The sequence below is a fragment of the Salvelinus alpinus genome, chromosome 10 (assembly GCF_045679555.1).
Source record: "Salvelinus alpinus chromosome 10, SLU_Salpinus.1, whole genome shotgun sequence".
In the NCBI taxonomy this organism is placed as follows: Eukaryota; Metazoa; Chordata; class Actinopteri; order Salmoniformes; family Salmonidae; genus Salvelinus; species Salvelinus alpinus.
The window spans coordinates 23,523,985-23,551,240 of NC_092095.1; the positions used below are offsets into that span (position 1 = coordinate 23,523,985).

The window sequence follows — 27,256 nt, forward strand, 5'->3', positions numbered from 1 at the left end:
TATCCCCAAACATTAAATCAAATCCAATTTTATTAGTCACATACAGGGGTTTAGCAGATGATATTGCAGGTGTATTGAAATGCTTATGTTTCTAGCTCCAACAGTGCAGTAATATCTAACATGTAATATCTAATAATTCCACAACAATAGACACAATATACACAAATCTAAAGTAAAGGAATGGAATTAAGAATATATAAATATTTGGGCGAGCAATGTCAGAGCGGCATAGACTAAGATACAGTAGAATAGGATATAATATAGTATATGCATATGAGATGAGTAATGCAAAACATGTAAACATTATTAAAGTGACTAATGTTCCATTATTAAAGTGGCCAGTGATTTCAAGACTATGTATATAGGGCAGCAGCCTCTAATGTGCTAATGATGGCTATTTAACAGTCTGATGGCCTTGAGATAGAAGATGTTTTTCAGTTTCTCAGTCACAGCTTTGATGCACCTGTACTGACCACGCCTTCTGGATGAAAGTGGGGTGAACAGGCAGTGGCTCGGGTGGTTGTTGTCCTTGTTGATCTTTTTGGCCTTCCTTTGAAATCGGGTGCTGTCGGTGCTCTGGAAGGCAGGTAGTTTGCCCCCAGTGATGCGTTGGGCAGACCGCACCACCCTCTGGAGAGCCCTGCGGTTGTGGGCGGTGCAGTTGCCGTACAGGTGGTGAAACAGCCCGACAGGATGCTTTCAATTGTGCACCTGTAAAAGTTTGTGAGGGTTTTAGGTGCCAAGACAAATTTCGCCTTCTTAACCACACTGTCTGTGTGGTTGGCCAATTTCAGTTTGTCAGTGATGTGTATCCCGAGGAACTTGAAGCTTTCCACCTTCTCCACTGCGGTCTCGTCGATGTGGATAGGGGGGTGCTCCCTCTGCTGTTTCTTGAAGTCCACGATCAGCTCCTTTGTTTTGTTGACGTTGGGTGAGAGGTTATTTTCCTGGCACCACACTCCCAGGGCACTCACCTCCTCCCTGTAGGCTATCTCATCATTGTTGGTAATCAGGCCTACTACTGTTGTTGTGTCGTCTGCAAACTTGATGATTGAGTTGGAGGCGTGCATTGCCACGCAGTCATGGGTGAACAGGGAGTACAGCAGGGGGCTGAGCACGCATCCTTGTGGGGCCCCAGTGTTGAGGATCAGTGAAGTGGAGGTGTTGTTTCCTACCTTCACCACCTGGGGGTGGCCAGTCAGGAAGTACAGGACCCAGTTGCACAGGGCGGGGTTCAGACCCAGGGTCTCGAGCTTAATGATGAGCTTGGTGTTGAATGCTGAGCTGTAGTCAATGAACAGCATTCTTACATAGGTATTCCTCTTGTCCAGATGGGATAGGGCAGTGTACAGTGCGATGGCGATTGCATCGTCTGTGGATCTATTGGGGCGGTAAGCAAATTGAAGTGACTACTCTCTCAAAGCACTTCATGATGACAGAAAAGAGTGCTGCTGGGCGATAGTCATTTAGTTCAGTTACTTTTGCTTTTTGGGTACATGAACAATAGTGGATATCTTGAAGCATGTGGGGAGAGCAGACTGGGATAGGGAAAGATTGAATATGTCCGTAAACACTACAGTCAACTGGTCTGCGCATGCTTTCAAGGACGCGGCTAGGGATACCGTCTGGGCCGGCAGCCTTGCGAGGGTTAACACGCTTAAATGTCTTACTCACGTCGGCCACGGAGAAGGAGAGCCCACAGTTCTTGGTAGCGGTCCACGTCGGTGGCAATGTGTTAACCTCAAAGCGGGCGAAGAAGGTGTTTTGCTTGTTCGGAAGCAAGATGTCGGTGTCCGCGACAGAGGGAATAACTACACTGTTTGCATTCTGCCATATTCCCAGTTACCTTGCCTTGGTTAAATGCGATGGTTCGCGCTTTCAGTTTTGCGCGAATGCTGGCATCTATCCATTGTTTCTGGTTAGGGTAGGTTTTAATAGTTCAGTCACCGGATCAGTGTATTCGTCAATGTTATTCTCGGAGGCTACCCGAAACATATCCCAGTCCGTGTAATCAAAACAATCTTGAAGCGTGGATTCCGATTGGTCAGACCAACGTTGAATAGTCCTTAGCACGGGTACTTCGTGTTTGAGTTTCTGCCTATAGGAAGGGAGTAGAAAAATGGAGTCGTTACATCATAGAGGCTAATATTTTCTACTTGAATTAGTGATTGACTTCAGACGGCAGACTGCTGCTAGGTACGGAAATATGACAGAGTTGGTCTTGTCTCACACTGTAGGCATTGCCATGTGTGCTTGTCTCCCTCATGTTAGAACTGTGATGTTCATTGTGTCTACTAAATGTGGGTCAGATGTATGTATGAGTTCTTCTAGTCTTCTGGTCCACCCTCCCTTTTCTCTCCTCTCTCTCTCTCTCCCCCCCTCATCTTTTCTCTCTCTCTCTCTCTCTCTCTCTCTCTCTCTCTCTCTCTCTCTCTCTCTCTCTCTCTCTCTCTCTCTCTCTCTCTCTCTCTCTCTCTCTCTCCCTCATCTTTTCTCTCTCTCCACCCTCCTCTCTCTCTCTCATTCCATCCCTCTCCCTCTCTCTCTGTCTGAAGTGAGCTGCTCCAAGCCCACGCACAAAGGCTATTTTCATGCCCTGTTTTGTTTTCTCACTTCCTCCAGAGCAATTTGGCCCTGAGCGGACACTTCCCAAAATGGATGCCCTGTCCAATTTTACACCTTGTAAAGATGGATACTAGTATTTCTGTAGTTGGGTACTTCTTCCATTTGGTAACAATGGCCCCGTATATTGCCGCCCAATCAGGAATATGGAATAAGAACCTTGAGGCCAAAGTGCATTTTGTTGCCTGCATTTGTCTTTCACCTAACTGTCTCTTTGTCTGCATCCATTAAAATGGGTTGAATTGAACTGAGCGAGATTGTGGCCCATTACCTTGTTGTCTGGGGGTTAGGGTTAGTTTCAAAGTTTAATTTATGTTGATAAGGAGACGTGAAATGAGCCAGGCTTCTTGAATAAATATAAAACTTTGTTAAAGTTGAAAAGGTTGGGAGCTGGGAGAAGGAGAGCGGGCTTGGCACACCACTAGCGTATACTACGTGGTTTGCAAACGTTTAATGGAACGTTTTGCAAATGTTTATGGAAACCTGATACAGCATTCTCAACATGTATGGAACAGGTTGTTAATATATATACACTACCATTCAAAAGTTTGGGGCCACTTAGAAATGTCCTTGTTTTGAAAGAAAAGCACATTTTTTGTCCAATAAAATAGCGTTAAATTGATCAGAAATACAGTGTAGACATTGTTAATGTTGTAAATCACTATTGTAGCTGGAAACGCCTGATCTTAAATGGAATATCTACATAGGCGTACAGAGGCCCATTATCAGCAACCATCACTCCTGTGTTCCAATGGCACGTTGTGTTAGCTAATCCAAGTTTATCATTTTAAAAGGCTAATTGATCATTGGAAAACCGTTTTGCAATTATGTTAGCACAGCTGAAAACTGTTGTGCTGATTAAAGAAGCAATAAAACTGGCCTTCTTTAGACTAGTTGAGTATCTGGAGCGTCAGCATTTGTTGGTTCAGGCTCAAAATGGCCAGAAACAAAGCTCTTTCTTCTGAGACTCGTCAGTCTATTCTTGTTCTGAGAAATGAAGGCTATTCCATGCGAGATATTGCCAAGAAACTGAAGATCTCGTACGATGCTGTGTACTACTCCCTTCACAGAACAGAGCAAACTGGCTCTAACCAGAATAGAAAGAGGAATGGGAGACCCCGGTGCACAACTGAGCAAGAGGACAAGTACATTAGAGTGTCTAGTTTGAGAAACAGATGCCTCACAAGTCCTCAACTGGCAGCTTCATTAAATAGTACTCGCAAAACACTGGTCTCAACGTCAACAGCGAAGAGGCGACTCCGGGATGCTGGCCTTCTAGGCAGAGTTGCAAAGAAAAAGCCATATCTCAGACTGGCCAATAAAATTAAAAGATTAAGATGGGCAAAAGAACACAGACACTGGACAGAGGAACTCTACCTAGAAGGCCAGCATCCCGGAGTCGCCTCTTTACTGTTGACGTTGAGACTGGTGTTTTGCGGGTGCTATTTAATGAAGCTGCCAGTTGAGGACTTGTGAGGCATCTGTACCAAAGTACGTTCATCTCTAGGAGACAGAACGCGTCTCCTTCCTGAGCGGTATGACGGCTGCATGGTCTCATGGTGTTTATACTTGTGTACTATTGTTTGTACAGATGAACGCGGTACCTTCAGGTGTTTGGAAATTGCTCCCAAGGATGAACCAGACTTGCGGAGGTCTACAATTTCTTTCTGAGGTCTTGGCTGATTTCTTTTGAATTCCCCATGATGTCAAACAAAGAGGCACTGAGTTTGAAGGTAGGCCTTGAAATACATCCACAGGTACACCTCAAATTGACTCAAATGATGTCAATGATGCCTATCAGAAGCTTCTAAAGCCATGACATAATTTTCTGGAATTTTCCAAGCTGTTTAAAGGCACAGTCAACTTAGTGTATGTTAACTTCTGACCCACTGGAATTGTGAAACACTGAATGATAAGTGAAATACTCTGTCTGTAAACAATTGTTGGAAAAATTACTTGTGTCATGCACAAAGTAGATATCCTCACCAACTTGCCAAAACTATAGTTTGTTAACAAGAAATGTGTGGAGTGGTTGAAAAACGAGTTTTAATGACTCCAACCTAAGTGTGTGTAAACTTCCGACTTCAACTGTATATATATATATATGTATATATATATAGAGAGAGAGAGAGAGAGAGAGGGGAAAAGCAGTTGTTTACATCTATTTTCTCTTCCGTTCTCTCTGCCTCCATTTGTCTCTCTCGCTCTCCCTCCATCCCTCTAAACAGAGCTGACTTATCTGTGTCGGTTTGTCTCTTTGCACACCTGTGCTCCAATTAGTTTTAAGAGAGCGGTCACGTCTTGCCCACCCGCTTTAATCTTACTATGCACCTGTCCTCTCACCGTCCCTTGTTCTTTCTTTCTCTCTTTTATCCCTTCACTCACTCCATCTCTATACACCTGCCTGTTCCCCCACTCTCTCTGTTTTTATCTTTATCCCTACAACTGTCTCTGACTCCTTCCATCCTCCATCTCTCTCTCTCTCTCTCTCTCTCTCTCTTGCTTTTTCTCTTTCTCTCTTTTTCTCTCTTTTAAGACAACCTGTTATATGCATGTCACCCATGGAGGCTGTATCAGGTTTGCTGTAGCTCACTGTGTAGATAATCAGGAAGTACACGCAGGGTTCCCTAGCCAGTCTCCCGTACAGAGCAGGCATCTGCTTCTATCCAGCTAACCGTGGCCTCAGATGCATACCTGTCGCTATCCTTTATCAGGAAAAGGGCAGCGAGAGAGAACATTGCCCTGAAACATTAGTTAGCACCTAAAAGATAATTAGAACAATTCAAAACATTGGAAACCAGGCAACAGTAAACATGTTGTCCCCCACAAATGATTGGGCCAATTTCAGTTATCGTGTGTGACCACAGATTATCCATTATATTGACCAGATACTCTGACAATGCTAGCAGTGCTAGCTGTGCCACTAGAGATTCTGGGTCCAGGCTCTGTTGCAGCCGGCCACACAATTGGCCCAGCGTCGTCCGGGTTAGGGGAGGGTTTGGCCGGCAGGGATGTCCTTGTTCCATCGCGCACTAGTGACTCCTGTAGCGGGCCAGGCGCAGTGCACGCTGACACGGTCGCCAAGAGCCCTGTGTTTCCTCTAACACATTGGTGCGTCCGGGTTAAGTGGGCATTGTGTCAGGAAGCAGTTGGTTGGGTTGTGTTTCGGAGGACGCACGGCTCTTGACCTTCGCCTCTCCCTAGTCTGTATGGGAGTTGCAGCGATGAGACAAGACTGTAACTACCAATTGGATACCATAAATTTGGGGAGAAAACAGGGTAAAAAAAAAAGTTTATAAATAAATGAGAAAATGGAAGGCAGTTAGCCTGTACCAGTCTCTTTAGCTAATAATCTCCCTGTACTCCATATCATGCGCCAAAGAGACTGCCCTTTTCGCCATCTTCAAATATGAACATTCTATCATTAATGAGCTTGAGGAGAACAGAGGATTTGATCCTGATTCGATCACCCTCATTGCTATCATCCAATTGGAACTCGCTTTTTTCTCTCCACAGAACACAGTTGGTATCTGGTTGCTAAACAACCATTTTTTGTTTGTCCAGATGAAACTATTCATCTGGGGTGGCAGGTAGCCTAGTGGTTAGAACACTGGGCCAGTAACCAAAATGTTGTTAGTTCAAATCCCTGAGCTGACAAGGTAAAAACCAGTCATTTTGCCCCTGAACAAGGCAGTTAACCCACTGTTCGTTCGGCCGTCATTGTAAATAAGAATTTGTTCTTAACTGACTTGCCTAGTTAAATAAAATAAAATAAAATTGCTAGCTCAGATATACATTCTCAAAGTAAATACAAATAAATTTTGATTTGATTGCATTTGTGTTTTTGGACAATGTACCATTCTGCCCGAGTTGTGCAGATTAATGTTAGATTTGTGAAGGGCGCGCTTCCCTCCGCGCTTTCGCCCGATGACGTAACGTTCAACTGGGCCAGCATAACATAGCATCAGTATACTAGTAACAACCTAAGTATTACAAAACTTATATTTGATCAAATAAGCCACATGTAGCAAATAAGCGATTCAATGTTTTCTTAAACAAATTCAACACTCTCTCATTGACCTCCATACAAACACACAACAACAACAAAACGCCACTTGCTGGAGAAGACAGATTTTGGGCCCAGTTATCCCTCTCACTTCAACTCATCCTCTCTGGTTTGACTCACAAATGTCAGTAACTGTATTTACTATAGCTTCCGCCGTGGGTCAATCAGTGTCATTTTATAAATGCCGGATCTCTATGGCAAGATACATCATTCACCCAGTTTTGTCAAAATCGGGCCAGTGCTGTCTGAGATATTGCGTGTGACTAACATACAAACAAATGGACAGAGGAACAGATAAACAGACGAACGGACAGAGACCGATCCACAGTTCCCTTCTCGATTACATGGTGGAGGACAATTAAGAGTTACAATAGGTTAGCAGCAGGCAAAAAGCGCTCTTGTTTTTACTATGAAGAGACTATGCAGCCGAGGCAGACATGGGCTCGTCCCTTTCACAACACCTCAACGTCAAAGTATGGCTGGGAGGGTGTGATAGAATAAAGCAGCGCCCTGCGTTAGCTCGCACCCGGGACAAATCTCCCATATGAGCTGTAATGCCACAGCCAGCTGAAAGACTGGGGAAATTTAGATGGGATTTTTTCACCTCTGACGCCCACCTTACCTCTTCTTCAGTCAACCTGTCTCTGATTCATCACTACAGGGGCCAAGGCCCGAACCACTATTTACACTTCGGAGGGAAGGGTGTGTGTGCATGTGTGTGTGTGTTTGTGGAGCCTGGAACCCTAGCTGCTGTTGACCATTCATAAGCATAGCTTTCTAACTCTAAAGTCAACTCCTTCGCTAATGACTTGATATTGTTTTAGCGGGAGGCTTATGTTGATTATCCCACTAACAGGGTTATTGTGCAAGGCTAATCTTGCTCAGATGAGCGTGGAGCTTAACATAGAGAGACCATGCTCATGTGACAGTGCTACACATCCTGCCTGTATGTTTATAGTTCCCTTCTCCTAGAAGGTATACCTCTGCATACTCCACAACATGTGCTTTGTTATGATACAGAAACTCATTTGAAAGACAATTTGGAAATGGTTCTTTCCTTATAAGTAAATGATGTGATTTGCATGTTATTGGAAATTCACAGTTGAGTCATTCAGAACTTTCTGAAAGTAATACTATAGCCTGAAGCTACTGTACTGTATGTATTGCGATGCTTTGCATTCTAACTGTCATACTAGTATGGATAAGAACATGTCGGGCAGCCAAGGTACGTTGTGGGATCTGGAGAAGAGCAGGACTTGATCGGTGGGAGACACCAGGCAGCTGGTGGGAAGGCTCAGAGGCTCGGGTTCTCCAGGGACCAACGGTTGTGTAACGGCACACAGCTGTGTCCGAGCGCCGCACAGCGCAACCACGACAACGCTGCCACGGCAACAACCGGGTACATCTCAGATCCCAGAGGCTCTGAGACTGATGAGGAAATGGGATACATGATTTATCATTTATTGACGGAAAACATGCTTGAAATTGTTTTGGCAGGGATTTTTCTCGTAGCATATCAATGGCTCTAATGTCATGTCTAAATAAGGGTGAAAGCCAAGCCTCTTCGAGAAATGGGTATGCAGGCTTTTCCTCCAACCCTGCTGTAACATACCTTATTCAGCTTATCAGCTAATCAAGATCCTGGTAACAGCTAATTAAAACCAGAATCAGGTATAGCCACTTTTCAGACATCTCCTTATTGTTTATGTTCTATAAAACATACACCTCCGTTTTCGACTAGCCAGGTCAAGGATGGTGTCACTCGGGCAGTGATACATTACTTTTGGAGTTTCTCATCAAGCTTATTCTGTTGGTCTTTGCAACCCTTTGAATACCTAAAACCCTTAATGTCTGCCACAACACCAATAACTCCTGATCCTTAACCTAGGGTGACCACCTTTAAAATACCCAAATGAGGGACAATAGGATGATTTTGCGGGACATTCGCAGCAAAATATAACATTGTTGTCCTCAAATATCACACAAAATCCCGGAGGGACTAGTTATATATACATTCAAGGGAGTCCTTTTTCGTAGAGTTTGAGATTGTGTGTGTGTGTGTGTGTGTGTGTGTGTGTGTGTGTGTGTGTGTGTGTGTGTGTGTGTGTGTGTGTGTGTGTGTGTGTGTGTGTGTGTGTGTGTGTGTGTGTGTGTGTGTGTGTGTGTGTGTGTGTGTGTGTGTGTGTGTGTGTATGTGTTTGTGCAACACTGCTTAGTGCCCAATTCTCTCCACAGAGGGGCTATTTATAGGTATGTTATGTGGGGGACAATGCACCTGGTATTTGTGATAGTTTCAAGTTTCAAGTTTTATTTGTCACATGCACAAATACACTGAAATGCTTAACTTGCAAGTATTCAATATTAAAATAGTATGACAAAAACACAAGAAATAAGAAATAAGAGAGAAAACTAGAATATCATAAGAATGTAAGCTATGTACAGGGTCAGTGCCAGTAGCAAATGTACAATGTGCAGGGATGTACATTTGGAGAAAGTAACTGGTAGCACGATAAACAATAATAATAATAGTAATAATAATAATGAAAATAATGATAATAATAATAATGACAATAATGATAATAATAAAAATGATATTAATGATAATAATGATAATAATAAAACTGATATTAATGATAATAATGATATTAATAAAAATTATAATAAGGATAATGATAATGATAAAAACAAAAATTATAATACTAATTATAATACAAATGATAATAATACTTATTATAATAGTAATAGTAATAGTAAACAGTATGTCAGAACTATAAGTGTTGGGTGGGTATGTGAGTGGTGTGTGTGTGTATGAAGGTGTGTTTGTCTATTGGGACCATGGGCGTAGTATACAACCAGTGTTATTGGTTCAGGTATACCAGACATACCAACTCCCCTGTCACCCCCTAAGCTGAGTACGATGGGCCTGTAAAACACAAAGGCTCATGGGAGGCCCGCTCGACAGGCGGAGCAGTAATGTACATCTGATGATGTGTTGTTACAAGCCTGACATGGGTATGGTATGACCAGTAAAACTCAACAGATGACATGAAATGACATAAAAGGTTTATCTGTGTATCTAGAAGGAAAAGCAAAAGAAAGCTTCATAATCATGAAGTTGACCAGGACAATGACTGTATTGGTTTTAGGTTGATGTCATTGTTCTCGTCGGGCGTTCATGGGTTTAGTGACAGTGGTAATAGAATACTGATCCTCTAAAGCCAAGAGAATGTAAAAGTGAAATTGGAGTAAAAGTTGTTTGTTGAAGGGCCCCCTCGCTGTATTGTCTGCAGAGAATGGCTGTATGACTGTATTGGTGATGAACAGTTGAGAGGATCTACTGTACTGTTAAGTAATCCCTCTCTCTCTCTGAGCTGTGCTCTCCAATGATAGCATTCTTGAGGTTGGAGGGAATGCATAGAGAATTCCAAAATTCCAAATTACTTTAGAGAATAGATGAATAAAGGTATGGATTGACCTTCACTTTAGCCCACTTTACAAGTATGAAAACATCAGTCATACTTCTGTTTTGGGGTGCACCATCCCTTTAAATGACACATGGCCATGGACATGAAGGAATTAAATAATGATTTAACGTTGAGGGTTTATTATGTCCAAAGCTGACTTTTGTCACCCTGGAACTTCCTCTACCCACACTTTACTCTGTGTTTATGCCTGCCTGTCTTCTTGACTCTGGTGTTGTCACCTCACCTGCAGCACAGACACTACAGTTATCCTGGAAACAGTCCACAGTGTCCCAGTGTAAATATTTACTTCAAAAGTAGACGCTGCATTTTTCCATGTACAAGGTAACAAATGTATATAATAGAAAATATATAGATATACACTGACTATACAAAACATAAGGGGAGTAGGTGTCGGGACTGTGACCCTGAGGGGGCTGGGTGGTGAGAGGGGAGTTGGTGTTGGGACTGTGACCCTGAGGGGGCAGGGTGGTGAGAGGGGAGTTGGTGTCGGGACTGTGACCCTGAGGGGGCTGGGTGGTGAGAGGGGAGTCGGTGTCGGGACTGTGACCCTGAGGGGGCTGGGTGGTGAGAGGGGAGTCGGTGTCGGGACTGTGACCCTGAGGGGGCTGGGTGGTGAGAGGGAAGTCGGTGTCGGGACTGTGACCCAGAAGGTGCTGGGTGGTGAGAGGGGAGTTGGTGTCGGGACTGTGACCCTGAGGGGGCTGGGTGGTGAGAGGGGAGTCGGTGTCGGGACTGTGACCCTGAGGGGGCTGGGTGGTGAGAGGGGAGTCGGTGTCGGGACTGTGACCCTGAGGGGGCTGGGTGGTGAGAGGGGAGTTGGTGTCGGGACTGTGACCCTGAGGGGGCTGGGTGGTGAGAGGGGAGTCAGTGTCGGGACTGTGACCCTGAAGGGGCTGGGTGGTGAGAGGGGAGTCAGTGTCGGGACTGTGACCCAGAAGGGGCTGGGTGGTGAGAGGGGAGTCAGTGTCGGGACTGTGACCCTGAAGGGGCTGGGTGGTGAGAGGGGAGTCAGTGTCGGGACTGTGACCCAGAAGGGGCTGGGTGGTGAGAGGGGAGTCAGTGTCGGGACTGTGACCCTGAGGGGGCAGGGTGGTGAGAGGGGAGTCAGTGTCGGGACTGTGACCCTGAGGGGGCTGGGTGGTGAGAGAGGAGTCGGTGTCGGGACTGTGACCCTGAGGGGGCTGGGTGGTGAGAGGGGAGTCGGTGTCGGGACTGTGACCCAGAAGGGGCTGGGTGGTGAGAGGGGAGTTGGTGTCGGGACTGTGACCCTGAGGGGGCTGGGTGGTGAGAGGGGAGTCAGTGTCGGGACTGTGACCCAGAAGGGGCTGGGTGGTGAGAGGGGAGTTGGTGTCGGGACTGTGACCCTGAGGGGGCTGGGTGGTGAGAGGGGAGTTGGTGTCGGGACTGTGACCCTGAGGGGGCTGGGTGGTGAGAGGTGAGTCAGTGTCGGGACTGTGACCCAGAAGGGGGGTGGGTGGTGAGAGGGGAGTCAGTGTCGGGACTGTGACCCTGAGGGGACAGGGTGGTGAGAGGGGAGTCGGTGTCGGGACTGTGACCCTGAGGGGTGGTGTGTGTGTGTGTGTGTGTGTGTGTGTGTGTGTGTGTGTGTGTGTGTGTGTGTGTGTGTGTGTGTGTGTGTGTGTGTGTGTGTGTGTGTGTGTGTGTGTGTGTGTGTGTGTGTGTGTGTGTGTGTGTGTGTGTGTGTGTGTGTGTGCGCGTGTGCATATGGACACGCACATATGGAGCTCATAACAATATGAGCTCGTGTCCAACCCTGCCCCACCATGACAGAACCCAGAGTGTGATCACGTGTTAGCCTGCAGGGCGTCAACAACAGGAAGGAAGAGCTAGAGCCAGAAACCAGACAGAATATCCTGGGTAGGATATTCTGTCACATCACCCTGATTACATACACCCGACACTGATTACATAACAGACACACAATGTCAAATGGATGGCATATTATTAAGCAGGGTTACTGAAGTGTGTCTTCAAGTAGCTTGGCAATGTATTTCCTCAGTGCTTACTGTAAAAGGTGAATACTGTAACCTCTAGCTTTACACAGTAAAGTACAGTATGTGTGGAGAAACAAATATCACACTGAATACCCATATAAAGAGTTTCAGGAGCTTGCCTCTGTCTATCATGCTATAATATCACTCCAGATCGCTTATAGCTTGATTTGATTTTGCCAGATTAGATTGAAACAAATGCTGCAGATTATCGCTTTCCAAGCAAAAGATTAAGATGTGCTGTAAGTTACAATATGGTAAATGCCACAAAGGTAATACCAGGTTAGGTTCTATATGAGACTTTGTGCCCAGGCTTTATATGCACCAGAACAGAAGTAGTTATTACTGGGAGAATTATAACCTTCAGAATGTTTCTCATAAATGGAGAAAAAGACTGAATGACTCTCTCCATATCTACCAGATCCCCTTCTCTTGTCAATAAATCACCAATATAGCAATACACCAGTCATCAATCACCTGATAATAACTATTTTCATCTAGCATGGCTCTGATTGGTTGTTATCCTCAGGTGAAGGATGACATCAGCCTATCCGAGGGCAGCACGGTGGATCTGAGGAAGCCAGGGGAGGAAGAGGATGAGTATTCAGAGATGGCTGAAGAGACCATGGATCCTGACAACTGCTTCCCTGATGGTAAGTTTATTTGACTTTATTGTTACATTACTGTTAGGCGAGTCCCATTGAGATTGTTGCTAAGCAGTGGGTTTAGATCCCACTTCTGACACCAAATGTCGGTAAGGAGACGGGACACCATTATGTTTGCTTCAGAACATCTTTACTCAAATAAAACGGAATATGTTGTACTGTACTACATGCTTCAAAGAAATGAATTGTATTTTTAAGGGAGTGGCACCAAGAGGTAGCAGCATGGAAAAAGCATACAGCTTACAATTGACATGCACTAGTAATGTATTACTAGTGATACATGTGACCAAGTAAACACATGTATAAGCAAGCACATTTAAGGAATATGATTTAATGTAATGTTCGGAGAGAAAAAACAAGATGGGCAACTAGACCTGACAATCTGTTTATTTTGTATGTGGAGATCAAAACAGAGACAGAAACAGGTCAAACATTTGTATATTTTTAACAGCTGACATTAGTAGAGGGTTTGACTCACTCTCACTGCAAGCCTGAATCTAAACATTTACACTGGGCTACCCCAAACAGTTGGCTTTCGCTTCAAGTGGAGGCCATTTGATATAAAACATGAAACAATGAAGTGACATTTGAAAGGGTAATGACGCATTACATTCAATGTCCTGTGTCAGCAGAGATTTGAAAAGGCGTCTCAGACACTAAATGGACTCTGGTTCATTTGATGATGACTGACTACCTGAATTAAATTTGGTCGCAACTAATCAACTCCCTCAGACGGTCTGAGGTAACTTAGACCAATCACGTGATGTCTCCGGGACAATCAAGGTAAATGACTGAGTGTACACTGAAACAGTCAGCAGTAGCTGAGTGTACGTTGAAAGGGTCAGCGTCGTTGGGGGTTGTTCTAAAAAGCTTTTGACATGTTTCTGTAGAGAGCGTGAAGATCATTACTGAAGGTCTTGTGAACGTATCTATCTATCTATATATGTATCGCATATAACACACCCTCTCTGGCCTTATTGCTTAAATATAGTATAGTATAGTTGGGCATAACTATAAGGCCAGAGAGGGTGTGTTATATGGCCAATATACCACTGCAAAGGGCTGATCTTACGCACGACACACTGCGGAGTGCCTGGATTCACCCCATATTATGGGGCCATATACCACAAAACCCTCCAGTGCCTTATTGCTATTATAAACTGGTTACCAACGTAATTAGAGCAGTAAAAATAAATGTTTTGTCATACCTGTGGTATACTTAAGCTATAAGGCCCTTAGCCGTGGTATATTGGCAATATACCACAAACTCCTGAGGGTGCATGTAGTAGTATGCTATTGCGTTTCCACACCACTGTTACGGTCTCCATGGCAATACTAAGAACACTACATGTTTCTGTGCTTCCCCAAAATTGAAAAACTGTCCTGGGATGGAGCAGGAGTACTGTCACTGGAGCATAATTGAAGAGGCCATATTTACATGGCCGTATTTCCCACATTTCTGGGTTGCGTAAGAAGGACAAAATGGCGGCGCTCCACCATAATACACAAAATAAATCAAATTAGATAAATCATGGAGCTATGTGGGTCGTTCCATGAAAAGAGTGCCTTGTACAGTACGTCCCTTTGGTATTTTAATATGAAAAGCCTGTTATAATAAATGAAGTACACTTTAATATAGACCACATGGAGAATTCATTAAATGAAGAAAGACTTACGAAAGTGCAAAACTTCTGCGTTTTGACATGTCCCTCCATGCACTCTCTGTCACTTCTAGGAAGATTTTAACCCACTTAACCCAAAAATGTCTGTAAGTTTTCACTATCATATCATTATATTATCACAATCATATAAGATCATCAGCAGACTCCATCACCATCATCTACCATACTCTGACCAGCTCTCTCCGCTCAAGCCATGAACTGACCTTCTCTATCTTTGTGGGATGCAGCTTTCAAAGACTTGGCCTCTATTGGTTGACCTGTCATGATATATTTCTTGATTGTTTTTTTGCTCTTGAAGTGCTTTTAAATTCTATAAAAAGTGCCTTAGAAATGTAATGGATTATTATTATCATTGTAAAGCCCTAGTTATTTTGTTGCTTAGACAAAGTCATTTCTGAAGATGATTATTTACTTAGTGTCATTATCGTCAATCCTGTTATGGACAGGGTAACTTAATTTGGCACTTAATAGGCAATTACTATGGTATTTCTTTTATTTGACCTCTTGAAGGGGGAAACTAGGTTTTTATAATGTTGAACATGTGCTCTTTATGACAGAATGTAAAAAATAAGGTGAAATCCCCCCAAAAAATGTTACAACATACAATTCTCAAAAGGTGGAACATGCTGTGTATTGGGACATTACAGCAGCCTAACAATGCCTCTATCTACACTCTTGGAAAAAAGGGTTCCAAAATGCTTCTGTGGCTGTCCCCATAAGATAAACCTTTTTGGTTCCAGGTATAACTCAGTTAAACAGCCAAAAAGGTGATAGTTGTTGTTACTGTTGTTACTGTATCCGAATAGTGTGGGATTTAACCTTCGTACCTGACCCTGTTGTGTATTCAACTAAATAAGTTGGCTAAAGCGGAAAGAGTGACACCTAGGCTACATGTGATTTAGGTGAAAATGATGTAATGTCACCCACGGTAATACAGTATATTCCAATGCATCATCTTTCATTTTGAAGGAATACTGTATGTAGACTAATTAGCAAACCTATAAGGCTTTTTTTCTGTTTAAAGACAGTCCAGCTCTGTTGAGTGTAAACTATCAAGTTGACAACATAAAGGAGGCCATTTTATAAACTCAACAGCTTGGGCTGTTACCTCCCTGTTGAAAGAAACATGGCGTTTCTTAGGTTAAGGTTCAGCAGGGTTTCAGAGCTAGAGGAGGCAGCACTAGCACTGTAGTTTGGCTGGGGCAGCTACAGTGCCTTCAGTAAGAATTCATACCCCCCCCGGGGGTGCGTGCTCGGTCCCCTCCTGTGCTCCCTGTTCACCCACGGCTGCATGGCCAGGCACGACTCCGTCACACATTTTGTTGTGTGACAGCCTGAATTAAAAATAGATAATTAAATAAATGTTCTTTCTCACCCATCTACACACAATAACACATAATGAAAAAGTGAAAACATGTTTTTAGAGATATTTTTGCAAATGTATTGAAAATAAAATACAGAAATATACTACATGACCAAAAGTATGTGGATACCTGCTCGTTGAACATCTCATTCCAAAATCATGGGCATTATTATGGAGTTGGTCACCCCTTTGCTGCTATAACAGCCTCCACTCTTCTGGGGAAGGCTTTCCACCAGATGTTGGAACATTGCTGCAGGGACTTGCTTCCATTCAGCCACAAGAGCATTAGTGAGGTCGGGTGTTGAGCGATGTTGGGCGATTAGGCCTGGCTCGCAGTTGGTGTTCCAATTCATCCCAAAGGTGTTTGATGGGGTTGAGGTCAGGGCTCTGTGCAGGCCAGTCAAGTTCTTCCACATCAATCTGGACAACCCATTTCTGTATGGACCTCGCTTTGTGCACGAGGGCAGGAAAGGGCCTTCCCCAAACTGTTGCCACAAAGTTGGAAGCACAGAATTGTCTAGAATGTCATTGCATGCTGTAGCGTAAAAAAAACAGCCCCAGACCATTATTCCTCCTCCACAAAACTTTACAGTCGGCACTATGCATTGGGGCATGTAGCATTGTCCTGGCATCCGCCAAACCCTGATTCGTCTGATGGACTGCCAGATTGTGAAGCGTGATTCATCACATCCAGAGAACTGCTCCAGAGTCCAATGGCGGCAAGCTTTACACCACTCCAGTCGACGCTTGGCATTGCGCATGGTGATCTTAGGCTTGTGTGCGGCTGCTCGGCCATGGACACCCATTTCATGAAGCTCCCGATGAACAGTTATTGTGCTGACATTGCTTCCAGAGGCAGTTTGAACTTGGTAGTGAGTGTTGCAACCGAGGACAGATGATTTTTACAAGCTACAGACGATTTTAACAAGCTACACAATTCAGCACTCGGCGGTCCCATTCTGTGAGCTTGTGTGGTTTACACTTCACTATAACAGCACTTACAATTGACCAGGGCAGCTCTAGCAAGGCAGAAATTTGACGAACTGACTTGTCGGAAAGTTGGCATCCTATGACGGTGCCACGTTGAATGACACTGAACTCTTCAGTAAGGCCATTCTTCTGCCAATGTTTGTCTGTGGAGATTGCATGGCCGTGTGCTCAATTGTATACTCCTGTCAGCAACGGGTGTGGCTGAAATAGCCAAATCCACTAATTTGAAGGGGTGTCCACATACTTTGTATATATAGTGTGTCTCATTCACACCCCTGAGTCAATACTTTGTAAAAGCACCTTTGGCAGCAATTACAGCTGTGAGTCTTTCTGGGTAAGTCTCTAAGAGCTTTCCACACCTGGATTGTGCAACATTTGCCAATTATTATTTTCAAAATTCTTCAAGCTCTGTCAGATTGGTTGTTGATCATTGCTAGACAACCATTTTCGGGTCTTACCATAGATTTTCAAGTAGATTTAAGTCAAAACTGTAACTCTGCCACTCAGGAACATTCACTGTCTTCTTGGTAAGCAACTCCAGTGTAGATTTGGCCTTGTGTTTTAGGTTATTGTCCTGCTGAAAGGTGAATTAATCTCCCAGTGTCTGGTGGAAAGCAGACTGAACCAGGTTTTTGCCTGTGCTTAGCTCCAATCCATTTATTTTTTATCCTAAAAAACTCCCCAGTCCTTAACAATTACAAGTATACTCATAACATGATGCAGCCACCACTATGCTTGAAAATATGGAATGGTACTCAGTAATGTGTTGTATTGAATTTGCCCCAAACAAAGTTAATTTGCTTGCAAATATGATGCATGTTTTGGAATATTTTTTATTTTGTACAGGCTTCCTTCTTTTCACTCTGTCAATTAGGTTAGTATTGTGGAGTAACTGCAATGTTGTTGATCCATCCTCAGTTTTCTCCTATCACAGTCAACTCTGTAACTGTTTTAAAGTCACCATTGGCCTCATGGTAAAATCCTTGACTGTTTTCCTTCTCTCTGGCAACTGAGTTAGGAAGGACGCCTGTATCTTTGTAGTGACTGGATGTGTTGATACACCATCCAACGTGTAATTAATAACTTCACCATGCTCAAAGGGATATTCAATGTCTGCTGTTTTTACCCATCTACCTATAGGTGCTCTTCTTTGCGAGTCACTGGGAAACTTCCCTTGTCTTTGTGGTTGAATCTGTGTTTAAAATTCACTGCTCGACGGATAATTGTATGTGTGGGGTACAGAGATGAGGTAGTCGTTCAAAAATCATGTTAAACACTATTATTGCACACAGAGTGAGTACATGCAACTTATTATGTGATTTGTTAAGCAAAGGGGTTGAATATTTATTGACTGAAGACTTTTCAGCTTTAAAATTTGTATTAATTGGGAATAATTCAAAAATATATAATTCCACTTTGGCATTATGGGGTATTGTGTCATTATGGGGTATTGAGTCATTATGGGGTATTGAGGCATTATGGGGTATTGTGTGGAGGCCAGTGAGAAAACATCTCAATGGGGAAAAAGTCAAGGGGTGTGAATACTTTCTGAAAGCACTGTACATGAGGACCCATGTTTACGTTTAAGGCGTTCACTTGAGGCAAGCTCATGTCACATTGGTTGTGTCAAGCTTTGTCTCTCTTGCTCAGTGCCATGACTAATGGCTTCTCATACAAAATGACCGCCAACCTAACAAACCACAACTCTCTGGACTTGTCTAATGATAGTTTGAGGGACTAAATCACCAGAGGGACCCTTCATACACTCAGAGAAAAGGTAGCAGCATTTCAACAAAGGCATTTTGAATTCTTTGTACGCTCAAAGAACCCAAAAATCTACATCCCATAGGAAATGCCTTTAATCCGAGGTCTAACCGTATATCGACAGGCCGATAAGTGTAAATGTATAGGGCCTCTTGATTTCTTCTTGATGACCGTTAATTGCTTGGCAGATGTCGGCGCCAGGGCGCTAAAATGTCCGCGGCTTCCAAGAAAGACCGTGAGAGCGTCGTTACAAATTGAGTTGCACGTGGTCCGTTACCATAATCTCGTCATTATTAAGTTTACAGGCAATACATTTATTTGGACGGGGGGCTCAGATGACTGTAATGGAGGAGTCCGGGTCGACTCGGAGGACAATATGGGTCGACGTCTCAAATGCGATTTCATAGCAGCCAGCCTGAGCCATTGTTCTGGCTGGAAAGCTTTTAAAGAGTCATTGATACCAGGAACATGTCGCTCCAAAACCACAGTCTCTTACCGAGTGAATCAGTGAGATTACTTTATCCTCCTGGCTAGGCTGAAGCGGTAGCATGTATAAGTAGTGCAAGGTGCGTTAACTAGTGCTCGCAGGGGCTATGATCTCTGTTTGCTCACTACTTCCTGAGATTACTTCCTGCTTTATATGTATTAATAAATTGGTCGATTCAATTAGTATTTATGCAAACTCATCTTAAAGTAACTGTCCAGTGTTTCCAGAGTTCTATGAAATATGGCCAATAATTAATTCATTATTAGAAATGAAATAGTTTTCCTTCCCGAAAATTGTAATTAAGTATGTTAAAAAACGTTTCTGTATTTGAATCGTGTGGACGTACCACAACAACAGAATGGTGTGGGCGTATAACGGTCATACAAAATATTCAGTAGACCGCTGATTGGACAGCTCAGCCAATGAGCCAACATGTCATCATGATCTATGAGGAAATAGCATGTTTATTTTTTATTTTTGTGTGTTTTTCTTAGTGTTTCTTCTCCAATTTATGCTTTGGTCACAAATATGAGTATAGGATTGGTCAACAACATTATTTAATTGTGAGTTAACAGAAAATAACAGATTTTCACTGGACAATTACTTTAAATGCATCTGGAAAATGTTAGCCTTCAATACAAATTTGAAGAAAAAGACATGATGTGTCACAACACTTGTCATTAACTAGAATTTTAATTCTCTCTTTAAAACATTTTCTCTCTATCTCCCCCAGTGTGCGTACGCCATTTCCAGTGCTGTGATATCCAAACCACGGAGGGCCTGGGCCAGGCTTGGTGGCGGTTAAGGAAGACCTGCTTTCAGATCGTGGAGCACAGCTGGTTCGAGTCCTTCATCATATTCATGATCCTGTTGAGCAGCGGTGCTCTGGTGAGCAGTGTGCATGCTGGGTATGGGTTGTGTGGGAGTGGCACCGGGCGGTTTGCTCTGCCTGCTGACTGGTTAATCTGCCAGGCTAGGCTATGGGAGAGAAACCGGGGAAGAGGTTGGCACAGAGCAGTCTGACACAGACGGCTACTGTAATATGGCCTCAGGCTGTGTGAGATGTTTGTTACCAATATTTAATGGAATATCTACATTATCAGCAACCAATGGCACGTTGTGTTAGCTAATCCATGTTTATCATTTTAAAAGGTTAATTGATCATTAGAAAACCATTTTGCAATTATGTTAGCACAGCTGAAAACTGTAGTTCTGATTAAAGAAGCAATAAAACTGGCCTTCTTTAGACTGGTTGAGTATCTGGAGCATCAGCATTTGTGGGTTCGATTACAGGCTCAAAATGGCCAGAAACAAAGAACTTTCTTCTGAAACTCGTCAGTCTATTCTTGTTCTGAGAAATGAGAAATTGCCAAGAAACTGAAGATCTCGTACAACGCTGTGTACTACTCCCTTCACAGAACAGCGCAAACTGTCTCTAACCTGAATAGAAAGAGGAGTGGGAGGCCCCAGTGCACAACTGAGCAAGAGGACAAGTACATTAGAGTGTCTAGTTTGAGAAACAGATGCCTCACAAGTCATCAACTGGCAGCTTCATTAAATAGTACCCGCAAAACACCAGTCTCAACGTCAACAGTGAAGAGGCGACTCCGGGATGCTGGCCTTCTAGGCAGAGTTGCAAAGAAGAAGCCATATCTCAGACTGGCCAATAAAAAGAAAAGATTAAAGAACACAGAGACTGGACAGAGGAACTCTGCCTAGAAGGCCAGCATCCCTCTTCACTGTTGACATTGAGACTGGTGTTTTGCGGGTACTACTATTATATTTTCAAAATCTTAGCTAGTAAGCTAGACAAGCAGTCATCATCATGAATCAAGTTGACAATCTACTGGCAACTCCTTTTCAATCCTTGTCATATGAAGAGGAATTATAGATAAAACATATCGGTGCTCATCGGCCATAAACATCACACAACAAGTTGGAAATCGCAAATTCAACAATGAGTGGTTTGGAAGGAATAAGTGGCTAACTGCAAGCATTTGAAAGCAATCACTAGCTTACTATTCAGGGGAGTGGGTGTGTGGTCCAAGTCTGGGTTTAAGGGTCTCTTTTCAAAGCTCAAAGGATAAACATTCAACACCATGGGCCAGAAAAGGTTGAATATATTGGCCATGCTGTCAATCCAGCATGACTTCTGCCGCGTTCAAAACAAATGGAAACTTGGTACTGGGAAATCTCAGACTTCAGTGAGTTCAAGACAACTGGGAACTCTGAAAAGAAATTGCCCCGACTGGGAAAATTATTTTTTCAGAGTTCTCAGTTGTCTTGAAAACACAATAAATCCAGAGAATGCCAGACTTTGATGACAAAATTTTCCCACAAGGACCACCGCGCCACCTTCCTGTTCAAGTGAGCACAGCACAACAAGGTGAGTCCAAAAATGTCTTGTATGCGGCTGCATAAATTATGTATTTGCGAGGGAGATATGTATACTGTAGCTAAGAAAGTAATACTAAGTGTATGTTGTGTAGTAAGCTGTTAGTAGCCCATTTTCCTCACTCATAATTTGATCCCTTTCCCCCTCATAACTTAGCCTAATGTTATGACTTGGTGTTGCACATGTAGCCTATAGCCTATTTTAGAGAAATTGTATTATTGAATATTGTAAGAGCTTTCATTGTCTGCTTATATGCCCCCTTTATTTATCCGACGGTTTTGACTTGCTATACAGGGAGAATACTGTAAGAATGGCCCATGTGCTGAATTCTGTTGTTGTAAATTTCAAGTGCTGAACAAATAGTTATAATGACTACGTCCGTCCTACCTCGCTCATTAATATCTTAATCAAAATTACGGATTGCCTCTCCTCTGCTCGTCATCCCCTTATGCTATAGTTTGTACATCTCAATTGTCAGTAGAAACCACATTTGTTTAAGCAAGTCAGCCATATCAGCTATGTTTTTTTAAAGGCAGTAAATGAGGCTGAATGGACTGTTTCGCTGCCAGACAAGGCTCCGCTGATAGCCAGGTGTATCAGTGGTAAAGGTTCACTCCATTGTGCTGAAAATAAAGCTCTGGTGTTGGGACAGCTTTATGTAGACCCTAACAGTTTGTGGGCACTGTTATAGTGCAATGAATGTATTGTAAAGTGTTGTGTGGCTTTTTTACCTTTTATTTTACTCGGCAAGTCAGTTAAGAACCCATTCTTATTTACAATGACGGCCTACCCCGGCCAAACCCAGACGACGCTGGGCCAATTGTGCACACGCCCTATGGGACTCCCAATCTTGGCCAGATGTGATACAGCCTGAATTCGAACCAGGGACAGTAGTGACGCCTCTTGTACTGAGATGCAGTGCCTTAGACTAATGCGCCACTCGGGAGCTCTTTGCTGGCATGCATCTAACAAAGGTTTTTGAGATTTACACGCTAAAATCGCCACTGGTTGCTTCCTACAAGAGCACAAAATGTGTGCATTTCTAGCCATCTTTGAAAAGTGAGTCAGGTAAAGGTATTTTATATGTCTTAAAGGGGAAGTGCTGTATTTTGAGACAGTCTTGAATAAGCTAAGCTAGCGAATAGGCAGAGCGTAGCATCATTGTCTGATTCTCTGTAATAATGGAATGGTAATAATAATTTATTTTATTTTGGAAAGTGGTTTCTTGCATCAAACAGAACATTTTCAGTCACTTCTTTGTCTGAAGGACAAGTGGACAAACAGGTTAATGTCAAGCCCTGCATGTTTTGTTTTTTCAAAAGGCTCATGGAATGTAGGCCTACATTGAACACCACACATTGGTTGCTACTGTAGGCTGAATGACAGAACAGCTATTTCCATGTTAAAATGTTATGGAATGTATTTTCTCTATTGTTTTTGATGGTATGCCACTCTGGTAGGCCTACATTATGATCAAATAGCCACAGTAGCCTACTTGGCCACTGTTAAAACTGTAATTTAATGCCGGTACAGCATCAGTGTTCACAGTAAACGCGAGCCAGAAGTAGCACATCATTTTCACAATATTCAAGCATGCGCTCCGCAGACCTGAACTGTGTTCAGTGACAAAAAGAATGTGAGGGAACATTGTTTGTTACTCTTTTTTTTGCTCTTTCTCTCCACAGTCATTGATTTACTCTAAGATCGAAGCTATTAAATAAGATAATAATAAGATAATCTCATCAAAAAGAAGGTCAGCCAATAAACTTTGTACCAAAAAAATAATAGTCACAAAGTCCCATATTTGATGACGGGCGGATGCCAACATGGATGGCCGACTCTTGATCAGCGTGTGTGATGTGCTAACCTTGGTCTTAGGTTGTAATAACACTAACACTGACTGGTGTTTTTTGCATGAGCCCTCATACACTATTTCCCAGAGAGCACCCTACAACCCTCCAAGGACTAACACTCACAGCATTTGTTCCAGGGTGCAGCTCACAAACAAGGTCAGTGACTCTTTCACCTGCTATTACAATCTAACACCAAGGTTGGCAGGCATGAAATGCCCAACATGGTAGAATTAGCTGATAATTTAAACCAGGCAAAATTGAATATATATATAAGACAAAACTGTGGTGTATATGAAAACATTGAATATAAAGTTTCTATTGCAATAAATTGGACACACAGAATCAAGGAATGATTGGTTGAGGTGCAGCTTTTCTTTGCCTCTGCCCGGGCCCTCCTTCTTCTTCTTCCTCCTCAGTGATGTAGTGCATGAGCAGATATGCAGCTGAGGGGAGTCAGGTCAATGATTGGTCAAGCCTTCTCAGCTCTCCTCCTAATTAGCAGCGGATTGGTCGGAGCCCGAACCTCAGCTGTTCTACCAGTGCCGGCATCTCCCCTCCACCCTGACCCCTAGCCCATACTGCAACCGTCCTCCTACTCCTCCCGCTCCATCTCTGTCCAAGCAGATTGTTGTTTCTCCTGGGTATTACCCGGTCTGTGCCCGTGTGACGTTAATGTAGGGCGCCTGGTGGCCGAGCTCACGAGAGCAGAGCAAACAGTTTCCAATGATGACGCGTCTAGCTAGATAGGGCACTTGTTCAGCAAAATCCCTCCATTTTGTTTGTTTGTTTGTTGTTTTCCCCTCTCTGAAAGCACTTTCCTTCTGTTACAGAAAACCATGCAGAGGCATATTCTGTATGAAGTACGTTAGTCATTATAGTATAAAGAATAGCCACACACTGATGAATGCTCCTGTTGTTGTATTGTGCAACGTGTGTCTATATGACAAAGTCTAATTAATGACACACCTTGTATCACCTGCTTATGTTGAAACTATAAATATCACTGCATTTTTCATGTGGAATAAGCCCGACAAAGACCTTTTGGGTTGAAACATTGTACAATAAAGAACAGGGGCATTCATCAGTGTGTGAGTATCTATTATTTCAGGAGTTTGTTTTGCTACCCAGCACCTGCAAGTCATTGGATGTGCATACACGATGTTTGAAACTAGTCATTATACATTACTAGACATTTTAGAGGTCAAAGTCCCTCATTCGTGAAATGTTATTATAAGCAAAATTCCCTGTTTTCATCCAACTTTATTATCGGGGTAATATTTATAATAATTGTGATGCAAACATTGTAGCCTTATTATATACTGTAGCATATAAACATACCCTTTTTCCCGGTTGTAAAATGAAATTACTGAAAGTGTTTTTGGACAATAACGTGTAGACTTCCCTCATTGGTGCATACTGTCCAGTGGTCAGAATGAGACACTGCTGCATAGTCAGTAAGTATGTCATCGTGATACTTCATCAATATGTATGTACGATTGATTGCCGAGTGAATATGAGTCTAGGGGCGTTCCACTGTATTACAACATGAGACTCATTTACTATTTAAAAAGCAGTCCCTAATCATGACTCGTCTCTCTTGTATCTTTCGCAAGGCCTTTGAGGACATCTACATTGAACAAAGAAAAGTGATCAAAATGGTGCTGGAGTACGCCGACAAGATCTTCACCTACATTTTCATCCTGGAGATGCTCCTCAAGTGGATTGCCTACGGATTCAAGAAGTACTTCACTAACTATTGGTGCTGGCTGGATTTCCTGATTGTGGATGTAAGTACAACATTTATTTCCAACCCCTCAGACATGATGATGAGATGATAATGTAATTTGCTCAAGCAGCGGCCCACTTCACTTGATTGTGTTGTATAATCTGTCCAGGCATTATCAATCGAGCTTGATCAGTTTGTCGTGTGTAATCTGTCCAGGCATTATCAATCGAGCTTGATCTGTTTGTCGAGTGTATTCTGAAATCCCTGAATTAGTTTTGAGACATGGACAATGTGGAATCCTGATGTGCCTTTGTTTTACTTTGTCAATAATAGTTTCCAAAACATTGAACATTATTGAGCCACTTCACTTTCTGGGTGATTTAGCTGTCTTGCCAGACAGGATGCTCAATGGAGATTCTTGTCCGGGAATAGGCTTAATCTGTGTGCTGGATTCCGTTTCATAATGTAAAGTATACTGGTAGATACTGTCTGGGCAGAACTAGATGAATTCTCACCCGACCTACTGCGGTTCTCAAAAATTCTTTGTCCAAACAGCACAACCCTGTAGCGAGTTTAGCGACCCACAAAGCCCTGAGTTTATACGTCACTTATTTACATGATGTTTGTTACCACTATCCTCAGGGAGAAACATGAGAGGTGAGTTCACGTCAGTAGTTTGGACATATTGGTCTGTGGCAGAGAATCTTTGGGCAGAGAGAGAGGCTTGAGCAATTAGTGTTTGCTCTCTGCACACAGACATACCGCACAAAGGGAGGGAGAGAGTGTGAACAGGGAAGCGGGGGAGGGAAGAAAAAGAAATAGAGGGAGGGAGGGAGGGAGAGAGAGCTGACTAGACAGATGTAAACAGCAGTTTCTCCCCGGGAAATGTCTCCCGCATGGCTTCATGTTTTATCATTGCCATGAAAACTGCCCAGTCAATACATATTCCCCATACATAGCTAGTTGGGTCTATTTATAATGATAGATTATATCTTATTGTGTCTTTGATTTGGATTTGCAGTAGAAGTTGTTCTATTTAATTTGCCATGTTGTCCTGTGTTTCTTCAGGGCTATACATTGCCTTTTCTTCATGTAAATGTGAGATGAAGTGAATTGAAAAGCTGGCATTCAAGAAAATGGCATTCAAAATCATGTCTTCCTATTGTCCACCAAAATAATGGAGACATGCTGTATACAGGTGTACTATCTTAATTTGACCAGTTTCTCACAGCAGGAAACAATTTATGTGGATTAAAATTAATATACATTTTTGTAGGGGTTGATACATTTTTAGTTAGAACAAATAAAGTCTGACATTTGAAACTGGAAATTACACTTTTAGAAGCCTTTTTAAAACTCAATACATGTTTAACATTTCCTGAATTGCAGGAGAGTTCTCCTGCATCAGCGGGATCAAATTGAGATCCTACATCTGTATAGTTCCCTCCTGAGTGAAGTGATTCAATATTCTAAATTGCTGATATAGATGTGACAAGTGAAGGGGGAATCCCAATGTGTACATGGGCTTGCTGAATCTTTTGAAAGCCTCCTCAACAAAGTGTTTTAATGCATCCTGAAATAGTATGTGTAATGCCAAAAGATCTCCAAGTGCTGAAGTACCAAACCCCTTTGGCAAGAGGATAACAAATGAGTTCATCATCTTTATCTCAGTGTGCTCTACAGTTCATGTTCAACAAATGATTACAAGTGTTTTCTTACACTCCGAGGCATAAAAGCTCAAAAAGACCCTGCTCTTGAATCGGTGATTCATTAAAACAACATGACAAAGTGCAGATGTCTGTGAACTTTTGACAATATTATTTATCTGATTGTGATATTAGTCTCATATAGTGTCTGGAGGGCAGTTGAATATGAAGCTGTGAGGGGTTTTGTGGGGGCTAAAAGTACAACACCACCCTCTTTGCTCCATGCAACGTTTGCTTGTGTAGAAACCTGTGTGTATTTAATAAGTCTGTACTGTATATTAATTTAAAAGTAAATAAGCAAGTAAGTAAGTAAATAAGTAAGTATCTGTTTTCACTGAATTAACTATAATTTGATTCACACAGATATCAGTGATTGGCCTGTTGGCCAGTGCCGTCAATATAGAGCAAATTGGCACCATGCGAGTTCTAAGGACCCTGCG

The 27,256-nt window shown here is 42.9% G+C and overlaps 1 protein-coding gene across 3 annotated transcripts in view; it reads left to right on the forward strand.

Annotated features, from left to right (window-relative positions):
* scn5lab (sodium channel, voltage gated, type V-like, alpha b) overlaps positions 1-27,256 on the forward strand; it is a 198,732-nt gene that overhangs the window by 158,819 nt on the left and 12,657 nt on the right. For all 3 annotated transcript variants that reach the window (XM_071328506.1, XM_071328503.1, XM_071328505.1), the window contains 3 exons: positions 12,715-12,838; positions 19,870-20,024; positions 24,998-25,171. In XM_071328506.1, coding sequence (XP_071184607.1) covers positions 12,715-12,838; positions 19,870-20,024; positions 24,998-25,171 — 453 coding nt within the window. The remainder of the gene's footprint in view (positions 1-12,714; positions 12,839-19,869; positions 20,025-24,997; positions 25,172-27,256) is intronic.